This window comes from Balaenoptera borealis (genome assembly GCF_965194805.1).
Source record: "Balaenoptera borealis genome assembly, chromosome: 3".
Classification (NCBI taxonomy): domain Eukaryota; kingdom Metazoa; phylum Chordata; class Mammalia; order Artiodactyla; family Balaenopteridae; genus Balaenoptera; species Balaenoptera borealis.
The window spans coordinates 12148266-12170821 of record NC_138866.1 but is presented as its reverse complement, the minus strand read 5'-3'; the positions used below and the strand labels follow the sequence as shown (position 1 = coordinate 12170821).

Here is a 22556-nt window from a genome sequence, read left to right as displayed (position 1 = left end):
ATGACTCTGGTTTCACTAGGACCAGATTCAAATCAAAGCAAACTGGTCATGAGAGATGGAAATGGAAGTCACACACTAATGGCAGTTGGTCTCACTCGACTGTACCAATGCATGGGGGGAAACCACGTCTGATTCAATACTAGTGTTGTAAGGGAAAAAGGAAAAGGAAAAAAACCTACTTTGTTTTTTAAGTTCTTCAATTTGTTCTTCCTTTAAATCTAACTGTTCTGTAAGTCTTGATGCTGAATCCAACGCAGCATTTGCTTCATCCAAACGCTCCTGAGGAAGAAAAGTTCATTAAAAAGCAGCATGCAAAAACTATTTCACAAACTATAGGGCTGGAAGACATCTTAAAGTCAATCAACCCCTTTCAGCTAATGAAGCTGTATTTCTGTGACCTTGGGCAAGTTCATTTGATAATAATAAGTATCAAAGATAGAACCCACACTTCACAACACAATAATGTCTCTTTCAGAGAAACCAAATAAAAAAGAGAATGCTATTTAAAGACAATATGGTGACAAAAGTTTAAAAAGTGACAATAGGAATAAAAACTACATGAAAAATACAAAAAGTCAAGAAATATAGCAACAATTTTTTTTTTTTTTTTTTTTTTTTTGGCTGTGTTGGGTCTTCGTTGCTGCACATGGGCTTTCTCTAGTTGCGGCAAGCGGGGACTACTCTTTGTTGAGGTGCGTGGGCTTCTCATTGCGGTGGCTTCTCTTGTTGTGGAGCTCGGGCTCTAGGCGCACAGGCTTAAGTAGCTGTGGCACGCGGGCTCTGTAGTTTGTGGCTTGTGGGCTCTAGAGCACAGGCTCAGTAGTTGTGGTGCACGGGCTTAGTTGCTCCGTGGCATGTGGGATCTTCCCGGACCAGGGCTCGAACCCACGTCCCCTGCACTGGCAGGCGGATTCTTAACCACTGCACCACCAGGGAAGTCCCAACAAATGTTCTTTTTTAATTTTTGCAAGTCTGATGGGTATAAAGTGATGTTTCATTATTACTTTATTGCTTTAATTTTTATTTCTCTAACTATAATCCATACTAGTGAATTTGAGTAATTTTTCATGTTAACAGGACAGCTGGATCTGCTCTTATGCAGAAATCTTTGTATACCTTGCCCATTTTTCCATTGAGCTGTCTTTCTCTCGTCAGTTTGTAAGAGCACCTTATATAGTAGATATGAACCCTTTGTGATCAGTGCTACAAATATAGTCAAACATGTCCTACTTTGATTCTTGAGTTTTAGTCTAGGTTAGGCTCCTCCCTGCCCTGAACTGCACATGTGGTCTTCTAGATTTTCTTGGAAGATATTTTTCTTTTTTAACATTTATATCTTTAAAACAGTATTTCTCAGTAGGAGTTCTTTCAATATTCCTGGCCTCTGGCCACTAAATGCCAGAAGGTCTACCCACAGTCACTGTAACAGCCAAAAATACCCCTCAGATTTCCAGCACCACTCCCAGTTGAGAATCCTTGCTTTAATACAGTTGGAATTTACTTTTGTATATAGTGTAAGACAGGGGTCCAATTTCATTTTCTTCCATACAGACAGCCGGTTGTATCTACTGTTTATTAGATAACCTACCCTTTTCCCCACTGAACTGAAAGTAGTTTAGGGTTTAGTTTTAAATTTAATTCTCAAATACAACCTGGGCTCCATTTCTGGATTCTCCTTCTGTTCCACTAATCTAGTCAATATGGTATTGATTTATGGCTCTATTCTGACATTTAGTAGGCAAGTCCCTCCTCACCATTATTCTTTCACACAATTTTCTTGGCTATTCTAGAGGATTCACCCATGTACATGTCAGGTCCAGTTTCATCATCTTGAATCAGAGTGTGATAGCTTTTTTGATGTATCATCTTGGATAGGCTAGTCCCCAGTTACCAAGTCAAACTTAAGGTAGGTATTGCTGTGAAGGTATTTTGCAAATGTAATCAAAGCCCAAATCAGCTGAATTTATGGAAGGCACATTATCCTGGATAATCAGGGTGGACCTGATTGAACCAGCTGAAACTCCTTGAAATCAGGACTGAGGTTTCTCCATAAAGAAGAAATTCCATCTGTGGACAGCAACTTCAGCCCATGCCCACAGAGTCCATCCTGCTTGTGATTTTTTTTCCTGACCACCTGTGGACAACAGCTTTGGCCCACGCCTATGAGTTCCAGCCTGCCTATGATGTGATCTTCCCATTTTGACTGCCAAACCTACCTAACTTGCTTAGCCAGGCCCCACAATGTTGCCAATTCCTTGTAACAAATCTCATAGGTATCCATATATAGTACATACATCAATGTATATGTGTATGTATATGTATGTGTACATATGTGTACACACATACACATCCTACTGGTTCTGCTTCTCAGGTTAAACCTTAACTGATACAAAGAGAGACTGAAACAAAAAAATTTTAAACAAAATCAACATCCAAAATCAACAAGATTAAATTTAGTGTAAAGGAAATTTAAATAAGCTTTCATATGACTTTGTTAACCTCATAGCATTTATATTTAAGAAATAATTAAAGCTTAAAAAAACTACACTAAGACGTTTTTGAAAATTAACATTTAGATTTCATTATTCTTTCTACCATTTTTTTGTTTTTTATTTCATTAATTTCAACTTTTATCTTTACTAATTCCCTCTCAGTTTCTTCTGATTTATTTTGTTGTTTTTCTAAATATATATTACATTAAAAAATTTTTTAAATAGAGCTAGTTTAAAAAGAAGATCTGGACTTCTAACAGTATGACCAACTAGAGATTTTGGACCCACTGAAAACAAAAGCATCAAATAAAATATCTTTTTAATGTGTTAATGAGCTAACCAGAAAGTAAGCATAAATGGTGAATAAACATATTAAAAGATGCTTGACCTCATTACTAGAAATGCAAATTAAAACCATAAGATAGCCCTTCCCACCTACCACATTGTCAAACACTTTAAAAAATTCTGATAATGCTAGCATTGCTGAGGATGTAGAACAAGAACTCTTAGTACCACTGGTAGGAGAAAATTAGCACAAGTGCTTCAGAAAACAATTTGCCCCCAAATCTAATAAAATTGAAATTGCCCATATATATCCCATGACTCAGCAATTCCAATCGAGATACACACCTGAAACTCTTATGCATGTGCACCAGGAGATGTAAACAAGGAAATTCATAACCACATTGTTTGTATGGCAGATAAGGGAAATGTCCTTTATCAGGAAAATGGGTAAATAAATTACATATTCATGCAAGGAATACAGCAGTGAAAATAATGAACCTTCTAACACAATAACTACACAGTTACACGGCTGAAACTCATGAACATAATACTAAGCAAAAAAAGCAAGCCTCAGAAGAATTCCATTTACATACAGTTCAGAATTCCATTTATACAGAGTTTAAAAATATGCAAAACCAAACAATGTACTGTAAAAAGATGTAAATCTATGTGATAAAACCATAAAGAAAAACAAGGGGGTAAAATACATAAAAGGTGGTAAGAAGGAGAGGAGATGTTCCGTAAGGGGTGCTTACGGAACTTCAAAGGGTGACATTCTTTTACTGGGTAGTGAGTATGTGGGTATTTGCTGTATTGCTATTCTTATATTTTATACGTATTATCTAAATATTGTTTTGCAGTCACTCAACATTTAGTAAAAATTTTAAAACATTAAAGTATGTCTTCAATTATTTAGAATATTAATATGCCTAAACAGCATATTCACCTCTAATGACAGATACATAAATTTTATTACTTTCCACCAGCTATCACCAGAGTCTACTTATGACTCAGAAAAGTTTATCCTACATCAAACAGCAAGTCACTGTGGTGTCTCTTCATGGGGTTCATTTAATTTATTTCTTATATATAATATTTATAGGCATGAAATACAGCATAATAATAAACAGAAAAATATTTTAAAGAATTAAGGTGCAATATGGTCACCTTATCTTTGATAAAGGAGGCAAGAGTATACAGTGGTGAAAAGACAGCCTCTTCAATAAGCGGTGCTGGGAAAACTGGACAGCTACATGTAAAAGAATGAAATTAGAACACTTCCTAACACCATACACAAAAATAAACTCAAAATGGATTAAAGCCCTAAATGTAAGGCCAGACACTATAAAACTCTTAGAGGAAAACATAGGCAGAACACTCTATGACATAAATCACAGCAAAATCCTTTTCGATGCACTTCCTAGAGAAATGGAAATAAAAACAAAAATAAACAAATGGGACCTAATGAAACTTAAAAGCTTTTGCACAGCAAAGGAAACCATAAACAAGACGAAAAGACAACCCTCAGAATCCGAGAAAATATTTGCAAACGAAGCAACTGACAAAGGGTTAATCTCCAAAATACATAAGCAGCTCATGCAGTTCAATATCAAACAAACAAACAACCCAATCCAAAAATGGGCAGAAGACCTAAATAGACATTTCTCCAAAGAAGATAAACAGATTGCCAACAAACACATGAAAGGATGCTCAACAGCACTAATCATTAGAGAAATGCAAATCTAAACTACAATGAGGTTATCACCTCACACCGGTCAGAATGGTCATCATCAAAAAATCTACAAACAATAAATGCTGGAGAGGGTGTGGAGAAAAGGGAACCCTCTTGCACTGTTGGTGGGAATGTAAATTGATACAGCCACTATGGAGAACAATTTGGAGGTTCCTTAAAAAACTAAACATAGAACTACCATATGACCCAGCAACCCCACTACTGGGCATATACCCTGAGAGAACCGTAATTCAAAAAGAGTCATGTACCACAATGTTCATTGCAGCTCTATTTACAATAGCCAGGACATGGAAGCAACCTAGATGTCCATCGACAGATGAATGGATAAAGAAGATGTGGCACATATATACAATGGAATATTACTCAGCCATAAAAAGAAACAAAATTGAGTTATTTGTAGTGAGGTGGATGGACCTAGAGTCTGTCATACAGAGTGAAGTCAGTCAGAAAGAGAAAAACAAATACCGTATGCTAACACATATATATATGGAATCTAAAAAAAAGAAATGGTTTTGATGAACCCAGGGGCAGGACAGGAATAAAGACAGAGATATAGAGAATGGGCTTGAGGAGACGGGGAGGGGGGAGGGTAAGCTGGGACGAAGTGAGAGAGTAGCACTGACATATATACACTACCAAATGTAAAATAGACAGCTAGTGGGAAGCAGCTGCATGGCACAGGGAGATCAGCTCGGTGCTTTGTGACCACCTAGAGGGGTGGGATAAGGAGGGTGGGAGGGAGACCCAAGAGGGAGGGGATATGGGGATATACATATGCATATAGCTGATTCACTTTGTTATACAGCAGAAACTAAAAACACTGTAAAGCAATTATACTCTGATAAAGATGTTAAAAAAAAGATACAGCAAAAAAAAAGAATTAAGGTGCAAAAGAAAAAGATCTAATGGGATAATATACATTATTTTAATCCATGTGAAATAAAGTGCCCAATATATTTTGTTGAAAACAGAAAATTATACAGTTAAAATTTTACATTAATTTTTTTTAGTGATCTCTAAAATGCCCACCTGTGCTAAAAATTTAAATCTCATATTTGCTGTGTCTGTGCTAAACTATAAGTAACATGAGGGAAATCCTAAGTATCTTATTCACTGTTATGCCTCAGTGACAACATCTACTAAATTACCTGTTTAGGAGATTATTTCCAAGACAAAAATTCTACAACTAATTGTTTTGTGCATAATTAAATTTACAAGAGTAAATTATTTCAACCAACCTGTAATGATACGAGTTTTCCTTCCAGATTTTCTGCCTTTTTCTTCCATTCAGCAACAAGTTGCTTGTGCTTTTCTAGTTCAGCAGAATACATAGCTTTTTCCTCTAAAGAGGAAAAAGAAGTTACATTACTATTTTGTAATTGTGTGATAAAATTAGAATTTTAAACCACTTGAAATTTTAATAATTCAACAAAAATAGTTCAAATGTCTTAACAAGAAAATTATATATGCCTTAGTGATGACGTTAACTGGAATTAAAGTAATGAGATCACTTTCCTCTGCTTAAATCCTTCTGCACCATGTCCATCTTGCAAACTTTCCCTCCCTTCAGAACTCTACTCAAATATTTCCTCTTTAGCAAAGCTTTTTCTATGGCCTCAGTACCATACTATTTTGTACACATGTCCACTCTAGTATTATACAGAGCAGACCTAGAGAATTCTTACGTATAAAATTCAAAATTTCACCCATAGGAGTAACCCTGATATGTACGTATGTACAAATGTTAAGTTTTGCTCAGGCACAAATCTATAACTTCTTTAACTTCATTAGCCTCACATCCTCTAACCGCCTGCCCCTCCACTAGCAGTTCATGCATTGCCAGTAATTACAGAATGTATGAGTTGACAAATGGATGGGTAAATGATCTAAAGGGGGTAAATCTGAGGATGGGAGGCAGATGTGAAAAAGCATATTTGGTTATCGGGGTACGTGTGCTCTGGTCACTATTACTATGTGCCTAGAAAAGTACTTTCCACCTGAACTAGAAAAATGCAGTTACCTTAAAGTATAGATGAACAGCTAAGAACAAATTAATCAGTACTTCAAAAGAGAGTAATTACTGATGATTAACTCTCTGAAGTGGATTCAACCTCCAACCAACATCTCAACACCTATCTTTTTTTTCTACATGTGTGCCTCTCTCTTCCTTTGTACTCCCCTTTATCATGTGAACCTCCTTACTATGTTACCCTCATACTTCCCTCAACTCTCGCCTTAACTAAAGTATCATAATATGACACTAAAAAAATTTTTTTAATAATTAGTATATACAGTTTATGTTCTCTACTCTTAACTGTAAAAAAAGTCTAATTTGTTGATGGCTACTTATCTTCTCCCCCTACAAGTGGGTAACCTTTCAAAGATTTCCCTATGCCTAATCTAAAACAGCACTCAAGCCAAAATTCCCAAAACTATGGCTGATCTGTGAACAACACAGGTTTGAACTGCATGGGTCCACCATATGTAGATTTTTTTCAGTAAATATATTGGAAAACTTTTTGGAGATTTGAGACAATTTGAAAAAGCAGATGAACCACATAGACTAGAAATATCAAAAACATTAAGAAAAAGGTTATGTCACGAATGCTTGAAATACATGTAGATACTAGTCTATCCTAACATAGGCAGAAGGTGAGTGATAATATAAATTTAACAATATGTTAGTTTTCTTACTGTTTTATAACTTTGCTTCCAAAGAATCACATTACCATAAGGTATGCCTCTCTTGTAATTGGAGAAACTACATATCAGCCTATCATCACAAGTAAGCGGTTTTTTTAAAAAATGTAACGTTTCCAGTACTATATTATGAATATACTGTTTTACTGTATACCATAAAAATTTTATAACCATTCATTAGTGTAAAGGCTAGGCTATCATAAAGTAATAATATTGCTACTTCTTCATTATCAATCACGAATCATTATACCTAAATATGAATTTCTTTTTCACACATTTCATTTTTGATGTCTAGTGTTAGTAATATGTATAATATCTACAGTGTTTTCCATCATACAAGAGAATACTGATGTAGGTACTAACAGACAATTCATCTTGTAAACAGATGTCATAAACTTATAGTATCAATAAATACAGTACAGTGAATGTATTTTCTCTTCCTTATGATTTTCTTAATAACATTTTCTTTTCTCTAGCTTCCTTTACTGTAAGAATACAGTATATAGTACATATAACATACAAAAAAATGTGTTAATTGACTATGTTATTAGTAAGGCTCCTGGTCAACAGTAGGCTATTAGGAGTTAAGTTCAGGGGAACTCAAGTTACGGATTTTCAACTGCATGGGGGGTAGGCATCCTAACCCATGCATTGCTCAAGGGTCAACCGTACAATAACTCTTCTTCAGTGAAAGACTGGCCATACAACTGACCTTGCTGGAAATGCTCCAGGACCATCTGCAGGTTGGAGAGTGACAGAGCATACTGCTTTACTTGTTCCTGAGACATGGAAAGCTGTAGTGCAGTTTCATCCCTTTGCTTGGATGCCACGTTCAACTGTTCCTGCAATGACTCTACCTGTAAACTGGCCTGATGGCTTTAAACAAAAAGAATAAAAGTCAAACTGTTTCTATCTATTTAGACACTTTGACAAGATGAAATACCTTCCTTACATTTTACTGCACTAAATGCAAGTTATATTCAAAGTATTTAGATACTTTAACAAGATGAAACCTCTTCCCTACGTTTTTTTTATTGTGGTAAAATACACATAACATTTACCATTTTAACCATTTTTATGTGTACAGTTCAGTGGTAGTAAGTACACTCACATGGCTGTACAACCATCACGACCATCCATCTCTAGCACTTTTTCATCTTCCCAAGCCGAAACTCCACACCCATTAAACAATAACCCCCTCTCCCCCCAGTAACCACCATTCTACTTTCTGTCTCTATGAATCTGACCTTCCCTACATTTTATTGCATTAAATTCAAGTTAGATTTCAAAGAAACTTGAAGAGTTCCTCTGATCTTCGTTCTCCCTGCTTTTGTTAATTCAATCATCCTTCCTGTGAAGGTGACTTTGAACAAATGGCAGTCATTTTAAACACAGAACTGGACTAAACAAGATATGTCAGCTTAAGAAAAATTTACAAATAGCCTGCAACTTTTGTGTTTCGAGGCTAAAACTCTAAGATGTAATTTATCATAAACTTGTAAGTTGTAAGGGATCTTGGAAGTCATTTTGTCTGCCTCCAACCCAAGAAGCAATGGATTCTATGATACCCCCCTTGCTTTTGGCACTCACAATCCTAGTAAACCCACAACTTTGCAAAGGTTATCCCATCTTTTACTGTCATCTTTCTTTCTGCTTACATTAAATATAATAACCCCTACACCTGTCCCAAATCAGAGATTCCCTAAGATAATTACAGAACACCTATCTAGGCTTACGTCATTGAGGTACTTCCTTAATGTACAATTATTACATACAAAATATTGCAATAGCCTTTCCTGGGTTTTTAATATCCAGTTAAATTCTTATTCAGAGCAGCCCAATAAAACCCATTAAGAGCAGCTCACTTTGAAGAAACTTTACCCAATAGCACCCTCTTTTGGAAAAGGCAGTAAACTGATAACCAGAGGACTTAACTCTCCCCTCTTATGTCCCTGCACTTTATTCAACTTTGCTGGTTAGCAAATCACTAAAAGGGTGATTGTAAGGATGAAATGAACTGTGATGTCATTCAAAAAGTTAATAAATACAAGACGTTACTATTGTTAAGGGCTCAAAACACCATAATCTGATTCTGTAGATTTGAGTTACTTACACACCAAATATTTATTGAACATCTATGAAACTATGTGTAAGAATGTATACTGTGGGAAGAGTGTGAAATAAATGGCATCATTCCTACCCACTGGTGACCTTACACTTCACTGGGTGGGAGAAAGTGTAAAGCAGCTCAACAATTACAAATACCCCTAAGTAAAATACAAGTGCCCTATCAAAGACTCAAAATATTATGCAGGTTCAAAGGAAAAACATCACACTAGGGTTTGATTTTGGATTTGAGGAGTGGGGTGCTAAACAAATAATTCATCATGAAGTGCTATTTGAAGAATAGGCGGGATTAACAGAAAAACAGTGGGCCCAAATCATGACAGTCTAACCTGGTTTTGAAAAAAGGAGCAACAAGACCACAGCCCTACCTACCGAAGGTAGGTACCTATTCTGCAGTTATTATGAATGGTAAACAAAAATAGGCAGAGATTAGAAACTATTTCAATTAGAGAAAATAAGGGCCTGAAAACTGAAAGGAAAGATGGTCAATCTTATAGACTACGGATGTTTTGCTATTTCTGCCAATGTGAAACACATACACAAATGTTCACTCACTGTTTTAATTCTCATTTTAAACAAGTTCTTCTTCTGAGTCTGACGGTACAATAATACATCCTACAAAGGGGGTAAGGAGTTCACCCTCAGAAATACTATCTCTACTGGCCTATATTCTCTTTGCAGAGATAATATCTACTATATCCTTATATTTCCCTCAGCACCATACACAGTAAAAAGATAAAAAGATGCACATACAACTAAAGGGAAGATAAATGGACATGATTTTTTTGGAAGATTATTTGGCAGTACATTTCAATCGTTTTAAAAACAGCCTTTCAATCAGAATTTCCATTTCTCAAAATTTACACTAAGGAAATAATCTGTCATCAACACAAAAATACCTATTTTGGGTTATCAAAAGAGCACTCTTAGGCTTCCCTGGTGGCACAGTACTTAAGAATCTGCCTGACAATGCAGGGGACACAGGTTCGAGCCCTGGTCCGGGAAGATCCCACATGCCACGGAGCAACTAAGCCCGTGTGCTACAACTACTGAGCCTGCGCTCTAGAGCCCACGAGCCACAGCTACTGAAGCCCGCGTGCCTAGAGCCCGTGCTCTACAACAAGAGAAGCCACCGCAGTGAGAAGCCCGCGCACCGCAACAAAGAGTAGCCTCCACTCGCAGCAACGAAGACCCAATGCAGCCAAAAATAAAATAAATAAATTTATATAAAAAACAAAACAAAAACAAAACAGCACTCTTAGTAATTCTGAAAAGCTGAAACACTCTAAATGTCCAATAATAAATGAGTGGGTTAAAGAAATTATGGCAAATCCAAATAATGGTATACTATGCAGCCATAAATGATATTGCAGGAACATATGGCTTAACGTGTACTCATATTCATATTATTAATTGATAGAAGCAGGTTACAAAACAGTATAAATAGTATGATCTTAATTTTGCTTTAAGAAAATAATATGTAATATATACACACATATACAGAAGCATACAAAGGCACAAAAAAAGATTATCTCTGGATGAGTGAGTCTGTGGCTTTATGTTCTTTTGGTTTATGTGACTTTCCTGAAGTGGAAAATATGTTTTTGTAATAAGAAAAAAAAAAAAAAAAAACACATTTTATTGAGAGAAATAAAATTTAAAAATATATAAGCAGGGACCTGGTCACTCAAAAGTTCTAACAAGCCAGGAGTTAATTCACATTGACCTAGGCCTTTCCCTTGCTACTTCCTTTACTCTCTCCTTTCTAATATCCAAACTTTGTTCAACCTTAGATCACTTGATTAAAAATTAAATCACATAAATTAAATTAGTTCTTGGGGAACCTGACAACGCTAATTAAATCAGTCAGAATTTAAGTCTAGCCTCCTAAAATGATGAGAAGCAATTATCTAGGATAACAATTAAGATTTGGAGAAACCTCAGTTTGAATGCCAGATCTGGATAAGGGTTACAAACCCAAGTGTGACACCTACATGTGCACTTTGTGTGCCTGACCTTGGGAAGGTTATTAAACCTCTTTACCCTTAGTTTCTTAGTCTGTAAAATGGAGATAATGAATTTTGTGAGAATAAAATAAGGTAGCATAAGAAAAATTCTGAGTCTGACACTCAGGAAGTATTTAATTAACGTTAATACTAAAAAAAAAAAAAAAAGAAAAAAAAAAGGAAAAAGAAAAAAAAGAAAAAGTTACCTTGCATTTTCCATTGCATTAGAGGATGAAACTAGCTTCTCCTCCAATACTGTTACTTTCTTTCTTAGCTTAGCCTCTCTATCTTCTGCAGCCAAAACTTCACGGGTGTAAGAATCTTCTGATTCTAAAAGATGGTTACGCAATCTCTCTAGCTCCTGGTTCAAGCGTAATTCTTTGTCACGTAAATGTTGAACCTAGGTAGAGGACATTTCTTTTATTTTTCTTCCATAAAATGCTCCCCCTTTCCCCTCCTACAAGCCACTCTGTTATCAAATCTTTCCCCATTATTGAAGTGTATTAATTGTATACTAATTTCTCGTACTGCAAGATATATTTATGCTAAGAAAAAAGCCTCCTGAAATCATCTTGAATATTCATTTGGAAGGTTTACTTTGTAAGATCTCATTCCCTGTGGCTATAATGGAAAATGGAATTGTACAAAGTACTAGGCTTTTTGTGACAGGCCACTTTTTCAGTAAATCTCATTTTTTTCATACTTTGTGGGTAGGAAATTTTTCTTATATCCAAGATATGCCATCTTTTTCTTTTCTTGAGGTATAATTTAATTTCAGGTATGAAACATAATGATTAGATCATGGTTTTTGCTTGAAAACTGAAACAATGCACTTTGGGAGATCAAAATCCTACTAAAGCGCATCAGAGTAAGACTAAGAAAAAATCACCTAAGAGAAATTCATGTTAATTGATGACCTTTATAGTTTTCTTATTTAAGAGTTATTAGACTTAAGTGTTTGAATCACTATTTCTTTAAAGTGAAAGTATACCTCATTCTGTACAGCCGTGTTTTCCATTTGTTTCTGTTTCAGGGCCAACATGACTTGATCTCTCTCCTGCTGAAAGATAACTGTCTTCTCCTGCATTGACTTAACTGCATTTAAAAGTTGATTTAACTCCCCAGTCTTGCCCTTTTGGAAAGAAATAACTTTAGCTTTAAAGAAAAACACATTTTAAAAAAGATATTTCTTCATTAAATAATTTAAAAATTCAGTTAACTATGTCAAGGTCATCCAAAACAAGGAAAGTCTGAGAAACCATCACAGTCTAAAGGAGCCTAAAGAGACATGACAACTAACTATAATGTATCCTGGATGGGACATGGAACAAGAAAAGGACATTTGCTAAAAAATTAAGAAAATTCAAATAAACTATTAATGTATCTATAAAGGTTCATTAGTTGTTGCCAATGTACCACAGTAACATAAGATGTTAATAAAAATAAGGGAAACAGGGTGTGAGGTATATGGGAATGCTGTACTATCTTTCCAACTTTTCTAATAATCTGAAACAATTCTTAAAGAAAAAGTTTATTTAAAATGCTTTAAAAAGAACTCAAAAGACACAATCTCTTCAAACTTACCCTACACAACAAAGCATACACAAACCCCCAAATCACCCAAAAGTAAGTATGTGTGTGTGTATGTGTGTGTGTGTGTGTGTGTCTATTGATCAGGCATATGCAACTGTTGTTAGGGAAAGTAACTGTGGAGTTGCTGGCACAGGAGAAAAAGGGAAGTCATTTCACATGCACAACCTATTTTAAAAGAACATTTTGGCAACAATTTAACGAAAGCAACTCTAGAATGTTATCTTGCTAAGACTGTTAGGAAAATTTATTCCTGAATGCCTTCCATACAAGAACAATATATTAAAGACGGCAGGAAAAAAAAGATAACCTTTCATTGCAGAAGTAGGGCCATGAATTTAAGATGATAGCTAGAATTCTAAAAAGCACAAAAAAGTGTCAGACTGTTTACAGCCAATTCTTTTCTCTGTTTGAAAAGTGCCTATCGTCTGAATCTATTTATAGATTGGTATCATTTTTACATTTTCATGTAAACTTTCCATTTCTTTAAGAATATATAACACGTCCCCCAGGACAAATCATTGAAACCAAAACATAAAACCATCTGTTCCTTTTATCTCAACACCCCTTCCTGGAAAAGAAGGCCAATATTTTCCAAACAGTTTTTCAGTTCAACATTTTTTTCATATTAGAGAAATGCTTGACAATCAAAGAGCTGAAGATCTCCTGTTGAGAACACTCCTGTCTCCCTAAAGAAAAATGTTGTTACATTCAAAATAAAGGTATTCTTCAATTATATAGAGTATTATAAGAAATCAATTAGTTTATGCTAATTACCCTCAAGTAATACAATACTTAAGTACAACTTAACTAACTTAGGAAAGCTTCCTAAAAGGTAGGTGAGCCTTAATTAAATGTGTACACTTTGGATCTATAAATGTCAATGAAATAGAATTAGACTGTACAAGATGCTAAAACTACAATAGGTAAAAACATATAAAAAGAACACTTTATTGTCCTCCTCTCCTCCATTATACTCTTACAAGCCCTAAGATGCTACACCCAATTTTGGCTAGTGAGCGACAGAAAGCTTCTACCCTCTACCAGTCTTTTTCATACTGAACATAGATCAGTACCCTGAGAAGCTGAGAAGCTATTCCTGAAAGGAGGAGAGCAAGCCAGTACACCAGTGTACCTATTTAATCAGATGACAAAGAAGGGGAAAATGAGGCAAGACTTTTCTTATCGAGTGAAAACTACATCAAGCATTCACAAACTTTAATCGAGACTCTTAAAAGAGAATTTAATTGGTGAAAGAAGTTAAATCATTTTGTATCTTGTGCCCGGCAGCATGTAAACACTCAAGAAGCAGTTGCTGAATATTCCATTGTTCTGCCTCATTTCTTTGCTAAATTTCCACCACTAGAAGTATAGAAATAAGAGTAAAAAGGCACTACATCAAAAGAGCCCATAGCTTTGATCACAGCATGATGTATTGGGTCTTCAATACATTCTTATCAAAATCTAATATCAACTGAATGTAAACATTTAAATATATCAAAACTACTGACACTTTTAACCAATACAACCTTCCTTTTTATGGGTGAATAAACAAACCAATAAAGTCAAAACACACCCAAAGTCACATAATGACACAACTGGGATTAGAATATTTATTGAGTCTACTTATGTGAAAAGTACTATTCATAGCTAACGCTTTTCAAATACTAGGCTGTGAATGATTCATAAAAATCAGTTTAATGGGTCATCCAGCACTTCCTTTTTTTTAAGAGAGCATCACATGTAGTAAGGGTAATTTCTGATTCCTGAAACTTTTATTTCAGTCTTACACACACACACAAAGTGCTTATTGTGTCACAATATAAAATGTGTTTCGTACTTCAGAGCATTGTCAAAGATGTAGCATGTATTTCACAGAGCGTCCCTTTATATAAAAGAGCCTCTAAAACCAGCAGTTACTGAAATATGCCTAAAATGTGATTAAACTGCAGTAACCTCAAAGTTCTTATATCACATTTCTATTTTCTAAAGAAAAACATTAACTGCTTCGAAATTTTTTCTACTTAGATGGTAAAAAAAAATTAATCTAGAACTAAAAATATTTGGAAATATCTAGTAATTTGGGGGAGAAACTTGCAGATGCCTCTGAGGAAAATTTATTTTGAATTAATCTCAATACCTTGAAATAAATATTTCTAAATGAACAAATGCATCTTCCCCTTCAAAGAACATCAATAAAGTAGCACACTAAAAAATCTCCTCCACCCCAAACTTCCCTCCACAACATGCCATCCAGAACATACCTGCTCTTTTTCTTTCAGTAGATGCTCAAAAGCCAGAGCCTTCTCCTTCAATGAATGGCATTCAAACTCTTTTTCTCGAAGCATCATAGAAAACTTCATATTAGTCTCCTGTAATGCTTGATATTCTGTTTCCTTTTCCCTGGATGTTTCTATTATTTTTTCATTTTCCCCTTTTAGTTTACAAATGTCCATTTCTAAGATTAATGTTCTCTCCTTCAGGTTTGTTACTGCCTGCCTCAAAAGTTCATTTTCATTCACCTTGTTAGTGAAATTTTCATTCAAAGAAAGTAACTGATCACTTTTGGCTTTGATTAAGAGGTCTTTTTCCTTAAGTGACATCTGTAAGTTATCTTGTTTCTCCTTGAGCTGCTTAATTTCTGAATCAGTTTGTTCGTGTTCTTTTCTTTCTAGCTCTGAGGAAGCAGCAATCGAATCAGACAATCTGTGATTATTTTCCTGGAGAGTTCTAATTGTTGCATCTTTTTCCTGCAGTGATTTTCTTAGCTCTTCTATTTCTTGTTTAGAAGACTCACTCAATACATCAGACTTAATTGTTCTAAGAGACTCTGCTGACTGGGAAGTAAGCGACGATCCAGAAGAGAGCTGAGGTGAAATAATATCAAGCTTTCCTAAAAGAAGATCTTTGGTATTGCAAAGCTGCCCTATGCTGTGCTGAACTTGTGCTAATTCCTGCCCAAAATTTTTGAGTTTGGTTTCATTCTGCTCATAACTTTGGATGAGGCCAGTATAGTTCACTTGCAATTTAGAGTTGTTATCACTGTCGACCAGAACTTGTGCCTGAAGCTGATGGAGCTCCTCCTGCAGTTGGGCTGACTCGTGTTGCATATTTTGCACTGTAGTCATTACCTGCTGTTTCCACTCTTCCATTTTCTTTACTTGTTGTTTTAACTTATCGCGTTCCTGTAGAAGCTCCTCGAACTGATTACTATTAACACCTCCAACCTCATTTTCAGTGTTGGATGTTTGTAAAACTGTCAATAAGGTCTGACATTTCTGACTTAATGCATCTATTTCAATGTCTTTTTCTCGAATGATACGTGATAAATTCTGAATAGTTTCTCTAAACATATCTTGGCCACTACTTTCAAACCTTGTGGACAATTTTTTATTTTCATCTTGCAGCTTATTGAGAGCTGCTTCTTTTGCAGCAACTATATCCATCATCTTGTGATATTCTGTTTTTAGATGGCTATTTTCCCTAGTCTTCTCACTCAAAACAGCTAGTACCTGTTCTCGTTCCATAGCATAGGCCTGCAGCTGCTGTTGAAGGTAAACAACATCCTGGGGGTAGGAAGCTGTAGAAATTCGAGCATGAAGAGCTTGTATCTCCAAATCTTTCTGCTGGATAATCTGAGTTAGTTTACCAACCTCATCTCTGGAAAGCTGATCAATCTGTTTAGTTAGAGATATATTCTTTTCATTCAGAAGTTTAATCTCCAATTCTCGTTCTTTTATTCCTTTTACTAATCTTTCGGTTTCAGCTTTAGATAAATCATGCTTTTCACTTCCATTTTCTATATTAAGGCCCTGAACTTTTGTTTCTTGAAAAATAACAGAATTCTCTGTTTGAACGTCCTGTCTTTCTTCATGCAACTGGGTTTTGATTTGTTCAATTGTTTTTTGCAAACTCTTAATTTCCTCATCTTTCTCTAAAAAGAGCTGGGTGTGTGTGGCGTTCATTTGCTCATGCTGGTATCTAAACTCATCCATTTCCTTCTTCTGCTCCTGTAAAGACTGAAGCAGCTGTATTTTACTCTGGTTTTGATCTTCAATTATCTTTTGATGATGTTTTATTTCCTCTTTAAGATTATCCTTTAATATATTCAGCTGATTCACCTCAGATTCTAGCTCTGTAATACTATCAAGGGTTTTAGGCTCAGCCACAGGTGCAGCTCGACTCTGCTGTTCCCTGAGTCGTTCCAACTCTTCTTTCAGATGATTGTTTTCTTCTTTCATGGATCCAAGACTTCTGTCTTTTTCCTCTATGGTTTGCCTTAAATTTTCATTTTTTCTTAAGGCCTGAGTATATTTATCTAATTCCTCCTGAAGCTCTGAACTTCTTTCTTTAAGTTTTTCAATAAAAATTTCATTCTCATTTACAAGTTGGGTCAATTGCTTCTGCTCTTCTAAGCTAGATGACAACATTTTCTTAGTTTCCTTATGATCAGTATCCATCTGCTTGATATTCTTTTTGAGTTCTGCTATTTCAAAGTCTTTCTCTTGATTGAGTTTAATTAAATGTTCATGGTCCAGCTGTAAAGCAGAGATACTCAAATTACGTGCATTGGACAGTTCTTCCATGGTTTGCTCATACTTGTTTGTTTCTTCCAACAGCCTCTTTTCAGCCCGACACAATTCTGCATCTAACTGTTCTTTCTCGATTTTTAGAGCCTCCACAATAGCGTTTTTTTCCTGAGAAATCTGATTGTTACCAGCAATAGACTCTTCCAACTGATGTCTTACATTTTCACATGCTAAATTCAACTTTTCATTTTCCATTTTGAGATCAAAAGCAACTTTCTTTAAATTTTCATTGAGCTGTTCTATTTCTGAAAGATTTTGCCTTAAGTTTCTGACTTCGGCTTCCCTTTCTTTAAGTAAGTCATCCTTAAAATTACTGTTAGAGTCTCGATTAAGAAGAGACTGCGTTATTAACTCATCCCTGACTCTAGAAAGCTCCTCCTCCTTTTGTTTAATACGTTCCTGAAGTTCAAAGTTCTCCTTCTGGATGTTTAAATTTTTTGTGTGCAATTTATTTAGCTGATCTACTAAATCTGCTACTTTATCCTCAAGCTTCTGCTTGGTTAAATGTAAATCACTTACTACCAGTTCACTTTGAATTAACTTTTCTTTCTGCACGTCTAACTCTTTAGTAATGTTCATTTTATCATTTTCAAGTTGATGAACTCTCTTTTTTTCATCATTTAGATCTTTTTTCAGTTTACTGATGACATTATCTCCCTCGTTTTCTTGTTTTGATAGCTGATCTTTGATCAAAATCATGTGCTGAAAGAAAAATTAATTTGCATGGTAACTTTAAAACATTCTCTCATTTTAGTACCTAAAGGAAACTTTATAAAATGTCACACATAATAGAAGAATAATCCTCAGACATTTCTAATCCTTCTAATTTTGTTGGGAACTTTTAAAAAATTCCCAACAAAATTATTTATTAATTATCTTACAGCAAATCTATTTAATTGTTTTAGAGATTAGAACTTAAAAGCAAAGAAGATAAATGATATATGTTATATCATATATATAAACGATAATTGATATTTTCAACTCTTAAACACTGAAGCAGGGAGACAAGCTACAGCCCATGGGCCAAATCACACCTGCACCTGTTTTTGTAAGTAAATTCTTATTGGAACAGAGCCAGGCTCGTTCATTTACATATGACAACAGCAGAGCTGAGTAGCTGCAACTGCAACTACAGGGCCTGCAAAACCAAAGATATTTACTATCTAACACTTTACAAAAAAAGTTTGCCAACCTCTACAACTTGAGCATCAATTAACTAAAATATTGACTAAATCACCGAAATTAAATCACGCCAGTTTTGCTTATTAATCCAGTGTTCAGTCTACTGAGTAGAACATGCTGCTGCGCTGTCTTTAATATATCATAATATATAATTTAATAAAATATATTGTTACCTTTGTAGCCTCTTGGTTCTGTTTATCCAATTCTTCTAACTCAGCTATTAGTATTTCCTTTTCAGTAATGCTCTGATTGAGTTCTTGTTCCTTTGCCTCCAAATTACGTCTTAAATCACATAATTCTGAATCCAAATCCATGTCCCTTGCAGCTGTACTTTTAATTACTTCATATTCATTGTTCAATTTTGAAAGTGATATTTGCAGTTCTTCCTTAAATGAAAAAAGGGAAAAAAAACAACACATACTATCAACTAGAAGAAGAGACACCAAAAGATTAAAAATATACATATATAAGCAAAACTTGGGAATGTATTTTTAGATGCTCTGTGTTGGAAACATTATTGAATAATACCTCAGCACTAATACATAAAATTCAACAAGCCACAGCCTTCATTCATGTACAATTTTATTTGCAGCTTCAAGCAAAACATTTCTATAGTCCTAGACAAGATGCAACAACTGTTAAGTTTGTCCTCCACCTCCAACTTCTTTACACAAAACTTTCCCATTTGAGAGCCTTCCCACTCCCATTCCCACTCCCACTCTCACTGCTGCTTCCCTTCCGTCTCCTCCTTCCCCCCAACACACATACTTTTCAAAACGTCCAGAGCCTTCCAGCTCCCTTCACTTCCATCCCTAACGTCCCTAACATCACCACCAACAGCCCCAGGCAAAAATGTAAACTATCGATATTCATTTGCTCTGAAGTTTGTCCTCTCTAATTAGAAAATAAAAGGCTTCTTTTCCCTCATAAAAGTAATTTCCCTTGTAACTGGCTTCTGTCAGAACATGAAACCTTTTCTTGACCCAAGAAAGAACCCTCCTTTCCTTCCTTTACCTTCTAACCTAAGCAGACTAGGTTCCCCTCTCTAACCTAACATTCCTAAAGATACACCTGTATGTGATTTTTTAAAGCACATTTTATGTTCTGTTCTATTTGTATTTAATGCTTTTCCTCCAAAATCCCAGACATGGGACAGTTCTCTATGCTTCAACATTATTTCAACCTCTGAATATGATGTTTGTGATAAACCCTCTATCACTGTAAAGACATCTTTCATTGACAGAGATTTTTAAAAGCAAACTTCTATGGAATCTATTTTAAAGTAAATAAGAATCTCAAATTTTCATAAGCAGTCTAACATATACCTTACAAAAGAGACCAATGAAAACTATATTAGAACATCTGCCTTACAATTCTCATTCCCTTCCAATTCAAAAGTTTATTCTGAACCACAACTGAAAGATGGAAATATCATTCTCTTATGCCTTTCTAGAGTTATTTGTTCAATTAAGAGAACCACAGGGACTTCCCTGGTGACGCAGTGGTTAAGACTCCACGCTCCCCATGCAGTGGGCCCGGCTTCAATCCCTGGTCAGGAAACTAGATCCCACATGCATGCCGCAACTAAGAGTTCACATGCCACAACTAAGAAGCCCGCCTGCCGCAACTAAGACCTGGCACAACCAAATAAATAAATAAATATTTTTTAAAAATTAAAAAAAAAAAAGAGAACCACAAAAGGGACTTCCCTGGTGGTCCAGTGGTTAAGACTCTGCGCTCCCTCTGCAAGGGGTGCAACTTCGATCCCTGGTCAGGGAACTAAGATCCCACATGCCGTGCAGTGTGGCCAAAAATAAACAAACAAACAAATAATAAATAAATAAAATAAAATTCTAAGAAGAGAACCACAAAATTTTTTGTCATGTGGATCTTAAGAATACACATGACCAGGACTTCCCTGATGGTGTAGTGGTTAAGAATCCGCCTGCCAATACAGGGGACACAGGTTCGATCCCTGATCCGGGAAGACCCCACATGCCATGGAGCAACTAAGCCCGTGCACCACAACTACTGAGCCTGCGCTCTTGAGCCTGCAAGCCACAACTACTGAGCCCAAGAGTCACAACTACTGAAGCCTGAGCACCTACAGCCCGTGCTCCGCAACAAGAGAAGCCACCGCAATGAGAAGCCTGCATACGGCAACCAAGAGTAGCCCCCACTCGCCACGACTAGAGAAAGCCCGTGCACAGCAACAAAGACCCAACACAGGCAATACATAAATAAATAAATTAAATTAAATATTAAAAAAAAAAAAAAGAATGCACATGACCTTGCAGGTATTTTTGGCATTCTTAACCAGTGAGCAGACCCATAGCAGACACAATTCAAGCAAGAGTTGCAGTAGATTACCTAACATCAAAAGAAAGGAGAAACAGCTAATCGGGAATAGCTACAGAATCCAAAATTATCATGAGGAGGTTACAGGCCCTATCAGAATACATGCAGAGATTTGCAAACTACAAAATACACTTAGACCAGTCAGAGAAAGGAATAACTGAATGAGCTGAATGCAATGGAAGCAGAAAAGAACAGAGGAAACATATATAATATAGTAATTAAAAAATGACTGGAAGACACTACCGGCATTTAGTGGGTAGAAAAAGTGGGGGCAAGGAACCTACAATGCAGAGTACACAACTAAGAATTCTCCCACCTGAATGCCGATAGTGCCCCTTTGAGAAACACTGCCTATGTACTAATGTGCAAGGATACTGAAAATATAATATTAAGGTATGTATGAACAGTATATATAGTATGCTAATATTTGTATTTTTTAAAGATATTTATATATATAAAATCATATATGCATAGATATAGTCTGGAAAGATACACAAGAAACTGGTAAGCAAGAACACCTCTGAGGAAGAGACCAACCAACAGAAGTGTGAAGGATACTATATTTGTACTGTCTGAAGTTTTTCAGGATGTATTACTGAATATATACATCAGGAAATATGTGTTACTTTTTTAAAAATTAAGATTTTAAATTGAGCTGAGACACTGGCCTGTAATAATAATAAATAATACCAGCTTACAACTGTTCTATATTTAAGAAGCTGCCTTAACCAAGGACTTATCCCCCAAGTGGTACAAACATAAAAATACCTTTCCCCATTTCCAACATTGCATTACAGAATCTTATTCCATCCTTGCGACCAGTATACATATTTCTACCACTGAGAATGTCCCTCTTTACCTCTCACCATTAAGAAATTCCCGTCCACCACAGCAGACATACTCGGCGGCATATAAGTAGTATATAGTTACTATAGTATGCCACTCCAGACTCCCGACCCACCTGTGTATGTTGCTGCTGACAGGACCTCATCTGAAACCAAAACAGAGCCTTTACCTATCTTTTCTGCTCATATCTGTATGCTTACTGGCTTATCTTTAAACATAAACCCTAGCCAGCCTCTCATACTCTGAACCTTGCCCAAGTACTTCAACCTGGCCTGACCAGCATCAATGAGATCAGCTTTATCCTCAGGACTCTCAAGAACTAAATACTCCATTTTGATAAAAACTGGCCCTTAGCTATGACCTACAATTTTAATTCTGCCCCCATATTTATTGCACCCACCTTTTCTTGATTCAGTAATGAATTCTCTTTTTCTAAAACTTGGACATGCATTTTAAGTTTCAGATTGTCTTCGGCAAGATTGTTATCCTATAAAAATGTTAAAACACTGTGTTTTCAAATAACAAGAAATTTAAAGTTTACAAAAAAGCAGGCAAGCTATACAATTGTGCATGTCTACTCTTCAGTGATATATAAAAATTATAAGCATAAAACACTGGACCATCTAAA

At 35.7% G+C, this 22556-nt stretch overlaps 1 protein-coding gene across 6 annotated transcripts in view; it reads right to left on the bottom strand.

The window, feature by feature from the left end:
* Positions 1-22556, bottom strand: part of TRIP11 (thyroid hormone receptor interactor 11) — an 80106-nt gene that overhangs the window by 31474 nt on the left and 26076 nt on the right. For all 6 annotated transcript variants that reach the window (XM_082384473.1, XM_082384476.1, XM_082384474.1 and 3 more), the window contains 8 exons: positions 22329-22415; positions 18898-19110; positions 15218-18244; positions 12355-12495; positions 11570-11763; positions 7943-8106; positions 5769-5872; positions 180-279 (listed from right to left, as the gene is read on the bottom strand). In XM_082384473.1, the coding sequence (XP_082240599.1) occupies positions 180-279; positions 5769-5872; positions 7943-8106; positions 11570-11763; positions 12355-12495; positions 15218-18244; positions 18898-19110; positions 22329-22415 (4030 nt within the window). The remainder of the gene's footprint in view (positions 1-179; positions 280-5768; positions 5873-7942; positions 8107-11569; positions 11764-12354; positions 12496-15217; positions 18245-18897; positions 19111-22328; positions 22416-22556) is intronic.